Source organism: Pleurodeles waltl, chromosome 3_1 (assembly GCF_031143425.1).
Source record: "Pleurodeles waltl isolate 20211129_DDA chromosome 3_1, aPleWal1.hap1.20221129, whole genome shotgun sequence".
In the NCBI taxonomy this organism is placed as follows: domain Eukaryota; kingdom Metazoa; phylum Chordata; class Amphibia; order Caudata; family Salamandridae; genus Pleurodeles; species Pleurodeles waltl.
In genome coordinates, this window is record NC_090440.1 from 712,644,499 (window position 1) to 712,652,261 (window position 7,763).

At 43.0% G+C, this 7,763-nt stretch overlaps 1 protein-coding gene across 2 annotated transcripts in view; it reads left to right on the top strand.

Annotated features, from left to right (window-relative positions):
• The window catches only part of LYPLA2 (lysophospholipase 2), a 94,335-nt gene extending 88,668 nt beyond the window's left edge, over positions 1-5,667 (top strand). For both annotated transcript variants that reach the window (XM_069223454.1, XM_069223453.1), the window contains exon 10: positions 1,813-5,667. In XM_069223454.1, coding sequence (XP_069079555.1) covers positions 1,813-1,866 — 54 coding nt within the window. In that variant the 3' untranslated portion in view covers positions 1,867-5,667. The remainder of the gene's footprint in view (positions 1-1,812) is intronic.
• The last annotated feature ends 2,096 nt before the right edge of the window (positions 5,668-7,763 follow it).

Below are 7,763 nucleotides of genomic sequence, written 5' to 3' on the forward strand. Positions count from 1 at the left end.
AATCTTTTCTACCAGGTACCTGGGTTCGTCATAGTGCAAGGCCTTGTGAGTGAGGCAAACAATTTTCAGCTGAGTTCTGGCTTTGAAAGGAGACAGTTGAGGTTCAGAAGTAAGGGGTTAAAATAGTCAGTGCTTCTAGTGCCTGTTACCAGTCTTGATGCTGTGTTGAGGGCCACTTTGAGTAGAGCTGTACTCGACTTTGGAAGGCCTGTCTGGGTCACACAGCCACACTCTAGTCTGGAGACCACTAGTGATTGTACCACTAATTTGAAATCACTGGGAGGAGGTTGTTACACACATGGTTAGAGTGAGATTGATGAACTTGTACAGTGAAGCACTGCGACATAGGATTCAACCCCCGACCTAAAAAAGTAAAATGGCATACAAATTTCTAATGCCGGGGTTGGTACTGTGAAAATGGCAATCCACTGAAAGTCATCAAGAGTGCCCACGGTCAGTGTCTGGCTGAACGTTATGACATGCATTGGCTGAGAAACATAGACTAAGAGAGGTCAAGACTGATGATAAAGTGCTGGATGAGCTTGCCTGGTGGGCAGACATAGTAAATTAATTGACTTCTGGGTCGGAATATAAACAATGATACTATGCATTTTGAGGGCTCTAATGAATAACAGGTAACATACAAATGTTTTACCCTTTATTGATGGATCAGCCCCGGATGTCATACATACTTAGGATTTTCCTGTGAACAAATTAATGTTGTGTTGGAGTTTCTGTACAGAAATGTGATCATTGGATGACCCATAATAGGTCCATGTCTTGCAGATTTTGTACCCTCGCGTAAGACCTCAATCTGAAGGAAATAGACTTCTTGTTGTACTTTCTTACTCTTGTCAAGGTGTTCAGATGTATTTAAAGAAAATAAAAGATGTGGGCTAGACAACTTCTTGAGGGGTAGAAAATTGTGGTAGGCAGTGACTAAAAGCATGGGCAGTAGGGAATTTTCTATTTTCAAGCAACACAGATGGAACAGATAGCACCACAACATGCTGGAGTTGGTGCAGACCATGTCCTTTTGTGCAGGAGTTGGTGCAGCCCTCACCTCGAAAAGCAGTCACACAATTTAAGGCAGACAATTTCTGAGCAAAGATGCGGGCAAACAAGGTAAAAGGATGGGGGAAGACCGCAACTGAGGCACATAAGTGAGGGAAGGTAGCATCTCGAGTTATTAGACTTGGAGGCAAATAATATCTCTATTCACACAATGTGGAGTTGGAACATATCTATAGGCATTGGATGTAGGTGTAGGAGGTGGCCCGCAATGTCAAGTAGAATATGTGTTAGACAAGGTGCAGGAAGTGGGACAAACCGTATCTTGTGCTGCAGAAGTTAGAGGTTCAAAATGCTCTTATGGTGCAGGAGGTAAAGGCTGCAAGCATCTAGACTCTGGTCCCACTCGTCTAGCACCTACTCTACTTGAGAATATGCTCTTAAGGTACAGAAGGTAAAGGATGACAGCATCTGGGTTCTAGATGCTATCATCCTTTACCTCCTGTACCTTAACAATAGTTTGACCTTCTAACTTTTGCTGCACAAGATGCTGTTTGTCCCACTTCTTGAACCTTTTCTGACACCTACTCGACTTGACAATGCAGGCCAGCTCCTACACCTGTCATTACAAGTCACTCTAAGTTCTAGAGTGACCTGTAATGAGGACAGACTGCACCACTGGGAACAGCAATTGAAGCAGACAGTTTCTTAGTGTACAGACAATAGGACTGACAGTGCCATTGCAGATATGTAATGCTTCTTAATGTTTATTTGTGCCACTTTTTTTTTTTTTTTTTACAGGAAATGGATGCTGTGAAAGATTTCATAGAGAAGCTTCTTCCCAGAGTCTTTTAGAAGTACTCGGACTGTATCAAGGATAAAAGGGGTTACAGCCTCTGACCTCTTAACCGGAACCTGCAATCTGCAAAAGGAAGCCATGCCAACCAACCTCAACTCTGTTTTTGTTTCCTGCATCCTCTCCTTATTCTCACGCCTGCCCTTAACTGGGGAACACGCGTGGAACCTCATGTCTGTCCTTCACCTCGGTCTGGTACACGTGTGGATCTTCATGTCTGTTCTCCATCTCAGCTGGCACTTGTATGTGAATTTTCCTCCCTATCCTCCTTGGTCCTGCATATTACATGCTTGAATGCTGCACATTTTTGTTGAAAGTTTGAACATGCACTGGTGATGAGAGCTATGGGCATCGGCCTACATCTCCCTCATGCTGTACTCTTGTAAAAGGAGGGGGGTGCTCAATTGAGGTGGGGCCTATGGGGATAGGGACAAGGTTTTCAGCGATCAGTGCACTTCTCTACCTCTTGGTGTAGTCAGGGGGGTTTGTTTAGGATTGGCCTCTGCTTTCCTGCCCACGCTGAGGAAGCAGTTTGGGTGTCTGCTTCCTCTTTCACCTGTGTTGCACTGTAGCAGTTTGGGATCGCTACAGCAAATGGGCCTTTTGTTTCCTGGTGTACCCTCAATGCTCTGTGACTGTAGTGATCCACACCTTCCTTCCACCTGGGGATCTCTGAGGGCAGGATTGTAGTGCCCTGCCTCCTTTGTGTCATGGTGTTCTTTAAGGGAGGGAGAAGAGATGCGGTGGCGAATTGCTTTCTGGCTCCTTTGTAATCTGAAGGGATAAGAGAACATTTGTCACCTATGGTGCTCATCCACTTTTGTGTCCCAGTCAGTGCACTTCGAGATTGAGTCATGGAGAGCTTTCGTTTCCTCAGCTCCATTTTCGCAGTGGGAATGCCATGATGATGTATGGTAATTGACTCCTCTCTGCCTCCTGCTGTTGATGGAGGGCATGGCACTACTTTGGTGACCTACCACTTCTGCTTCTGGTGTATTCTGTAGCACTGACATCAGGTTAGTTTTCCCAAAAAAAAGCTTTTCACGATCACTGATAATTTACACTATAATTATTGAGTATTTACACAGATTCTGCCTTTTTTAATGCAACAGTATTTCACTCATCACTACTGGTCCCTGGGAGACCACCATCTGTTTTGTATACACCTTTACAAGGAGGCACAAGTCCTACCTGTCTTCCTCCGATGCCAAGACTTGCCACTGTATTGCAGACTGTCATTGTTCTCATCAGCCACCTTTAAGCTACTGGATCTGTGGCACCATCATCTTAATCCTACATCTGCAGCAGCATATAGCACTTCGCTGCACCTCCTGGGCATTGTCTTGGCCTACGTCTGCTGTTCTGTTCAAGGCCTTGCTCTGCAGAATTTATGTTGCATTTGGGACTTGCATTGCAGAAGCTTGCAGGTTATTGACACCTGCTTTGCAGCAGTTCTGATGAACCCCTGTTCCTTCTGTGGCATTTGTAATGTGACCTGGGTTTGCCCAGCAGCAGCTGCACTGTAACTGTGGCTTGCACATCGCTAGTTTATGTGGCACTCATGCTTACTCTGTGGCAGCTTCAGTGCAACCAGGGTTCGCTCTACATCTAATACTACGCCAGTGGTGCTTGGTTTGAGGGTGCTGGCATGGTATCGGGGCTCACTGGGTGGCAGCACCCATGGTAATGTGGGTCCCTCTGTAAAACTTCTAGAAAGCATTGCTAACATTGTGGCACCTCCCATGTAGCCTGGGTTTGCCTTCAGATTGCTTCTGCAGTAAGGAGACTGGCTGTGTGGCAGCTCTCATTGCATTGGAGCACTTTGCAAATCTCATGGTATTGAAACGGCTCTCTTTTGGTGGAATCATGTCACAGCAGCATCCTCAGTGTGCCGTATCTGGACTCGCTCTTTGATGACACCCATCTATTCTTGGCTCGCTCTCTCTTACAATGGCTCACTCAGTGTTACCCTCCTATCTGCAACCCCACCCCTCCAACCCAAGAGGATTGTCTAACTCTTGGGCTGCCCACATAAATCCTAGATTCAGTCTGCAGCTACTCCCAAGGAATCCAGTTAGCGGTAGCCATCATGACATTGCGACTCATGGCGCTACAGCAGTTGCTGATACTAATGCTAAGTCTGCTGTTGCCACAATGCTCGCTCTGCAGGAGGTCAAATTAATCTACACAGCAGTTTCCAAGGAGTCAGAATTGTTGTGACATCCGTGGCCTTACTGCATCACGTCCACTTTTGATACACTTTCTTGACTTATCGTACACCCCAAGTGTTTCACCATCATTCAGCATGCCAAAATTCCTCAGTGTATGACTTTCACAGAAAGGGCTTTTGCCAGTAATCCAGGAAGGGCTTTTCTCTCACAACTGTACCATAAACTCTCAATGTCTCCCTCTCCTCAGCTCAAAGGCAGCAACTACTGTATTACTGTTATATTTTATCTACTTGTGCCACATATGTATTCTTAAGTTGTTTTGCAACTGCGAGGGCATGTCTTGTTACATGCTGCTACAGCAGCAGTGGTGGGCACATCTGTTTTCAGTTTTGGAGGAAATGGTCCCCTTTCAGTTTCACACTCGATGCATTTGGCACACCTCTCTCCAGCTGCACAGAGCAAGAGGCATGACTGTCTCTTGTCAAGCTGCACAGGTAACATCTCCCTCCAGATCGTCTGTGTGCACATGTCTGTTTCAAGGCTTCCTTCTATTGTTTGTGGCATAGCTCCTCATAGCTGCATAGCGCATGACTTTCATAAACTCACACCATTTGCACAGGTTCCGGTTCATAATAACCATTTCAATGCTGCTGATCTTGTAGGCATTCCTAGACATGGAGAACCTTATTTTGTTTCTTTAAATTATTATTTTTACTTTCTGAAGGCTTAAGAATGCCTGGAATATTCAGTTATGTCTCTTTGGTGAGACTTGAAATCCCCTTGGAATTCTTCTAGTTTCCATGACATGATACTGCATTGATGAGTCCCCCAGTGCATCCACTTTTTCAGATGCTGCTACACATATTGTCAAGGCACCTGACATCATCGTTCATGCCTCAATGTCCAATCTGTAGTTGATAGTGTATGGTATTAAAAATGTTTTACATTTATTAATAAGTGCATATTTCTGCTGTTGACTCTGCTGTATTGAGTGGGGGTTATTCATCATTAGCAGTTAAAAAAAAATCTTAGATTAGAGTTTGAATTGCCGGTTGTGTCTCTGTTCTAGACCTTGCTGTGTTCCAGCTTGTCAGGGAGTTTGTGGGAATCTAAAACAATTTTGCTTGAAGATGCCTTTTTCCCATGTCTCGTCCCCAAGCATTGCTGTTCCAAGGTCTGCTTTGTTAGAGATGCCATTCAGTGATATTAGGCAGGATTTTTACTAAGCTGTGAGTCTGCATCACAGATTGCTTCTCTCTCTGTCCTCCATTTCCCCTCTGTCCTTTCTCTCTTCTACTCTCTCTCTATCTCCCCCCCCCCCCTTAGACCAAGTCTACCTTGAATTGTAGTTCAGCATCGTTGGTTGTGTCATTTCTGTAGATCCTTCTGTCCCGGACAACAGTGCTATGTGACTGGAAGTGGTGTTTGAGGATACCTGGACCAGGTTGGTGCAAAAGTGCACTGCTTGTAGTCTTGAAGGGCATTTAGCATTGGTTCTTTCCTTGTTCAAGTTTGGCATATCTGCATTGATATTCAAACTTTGAGCTGTGGGGGTTTCCCTTCATATCATGTATTGATCTTGCTGAAGTTGTTTGATTAAATGGGGAGCCTCGTCCGCCTCTGTTTTCATTTTCAAGAGTTATGTTTACCCAGCCTTCTTGCAACTAGTTTTCTAATTATGTTGTTACCACGTTAGTCAAGGGTTTTGGCACACCATCTATCAATTGGAGAAGGTGGTTCTCTACTGTTGGGGTTCTATTAATCAATTGAATTTTTGTACGGAGAAAATGTCTTTCCCTTAAGATTTAAAATGAAAATCTTAACAGTTGTTATGATGAGTCATAAATTATTGTTTTGCATAAAAGGGAATACGACAGCCACTGTGCAATGATCATGGATAACTCCAGTAGTGCAACTACATTTATGAAATTTGACTCCTTCATATCCTTTTAAATGGTTTTGCAGAGTTTAAGCATTTATAATACTGTTTGACTTTCTTGAGGGGAAACTAATTTTTGAATGAATATGTCAAATACAAGTGGCCACAGTGTATGTGGTAAAGATGTCACCTACAAGTATGCGTTTCCAATAGTAATGGTGGTTCCGGCGGATCAGTTAATTTGGCAGTTAATTCTCCGTATTCTCAAGTAGTCTTTGTTTATAGTGGCTTGATTTGTCTGTTGTAGACATCAACGTATTTATGGAACGGGGTGGGGGGGTCAATTTTCCCTATATGAGCTTAGGGAGAATCTATGCACATGTACTAACTGTTTTAGTCGGTCGGGAAAGGGAACAGAATCCAGTCATCCTTAATGGCAAAGTATCCTGGCCATGACCTTGTACAGCAGTGCAGTAGGATGAGCTGCAACTTTAGGAGTCTGAGTCTTTTTTTCTGCAAAATGTGGACTCTTCCATGACCAGCACTCGGGTCCTTGAAGGAACCGCTGCTGATTCATGGCCAAGAGGTATGATCTGGTTTGATGTGAACTACCTGTTGATATCAAAGTCACTTCTCATGCATGTCGCACACTCAGTAGAGTGGCCCTCAAGTATCTGAATTAGTTTATTCATCTTTACCTCTTAAGACTTTGTATTCATAAAAGTAACACTTGTACACTGAGGCATACAGGATAGTCCTTGTGTAGGATGTAGGGACCCCCCCACCCCCTGCTAGGAATAATGGCCCCTAGGATAGGAAAACATTAACTAATAAAGCAGAAACCGAGGCTGCCAAAAAGGGTATGTACTTTCTAAGGTATTGTGGCTCAAACAGGCATCTTATAAATCACATCAGCTTTATTATTGCATACACGAGTATAGTGACTATATATAAAATCTCTTCAAACTATAATATTGTAGACATCAATACTTAAAACTCAATCATGTTTCAGTCAGCATTCGCTACCACACACATATCCTCAAACAGTCACTTTCTCTTTACCATCATCACTAAAACAGATTAGAATTGTCAATCCTTTCAACTTGGCACTGATGTCTTATCAACTTGTCTTCAAAATGATACAGGGCAATGATCCATATTGAATTGAATATATATATATCATCCATATCTATTTCAATTCATCATATTAATTGCTTGCTCCTTAATTACGTCCCTCTTAGTATTTTCAGGACTTTCTGTAACTGGAGCCAATTGATGTTCCATGCTTATTAATTGTGTGCTCCTTAGTTATATTCCTCTTATTTTGTTTTTGGACTTTCTGTAACTGGAGCCAATCAATATTCCATGCTTAAAACGATGGCTAAAATGGTCTTCCCTTCTACACGCGTTTTAGCTTATTCCACCTTCCTCAGGAAAAGCCACTTCATAACAATATGCTGCATCTACTTGTTCTATAATAGAAACATATATTCTGCTGAGCCACAACTAATACATTTATCAAATAAAAAGGTTTCTGCTTTATTAATACAAGATAGTACCTACTGTAATTATATTGCATACTTTGCCATGTCTTTAAATAAGCAGTCCTTACCGTGTCTACCTTGCCTTTCACACTCCGAAAGGGCCCAGTGTGTGGGAGCTGACCAGTTCCCCTCGGAATAATGTAAAGGAAGTTCCTTATTTACCTGTAAGTTAATTCAGTTCCATTTTTCTACATCACTTGTTCTTCAGTATCCATTATCTTTGTGATTAATATAATTATTTGGTTCGAAATCATCTCCAGTGCATTTTGCAGTGCTAATCATCCTCCTTGGATAGCCCTGTA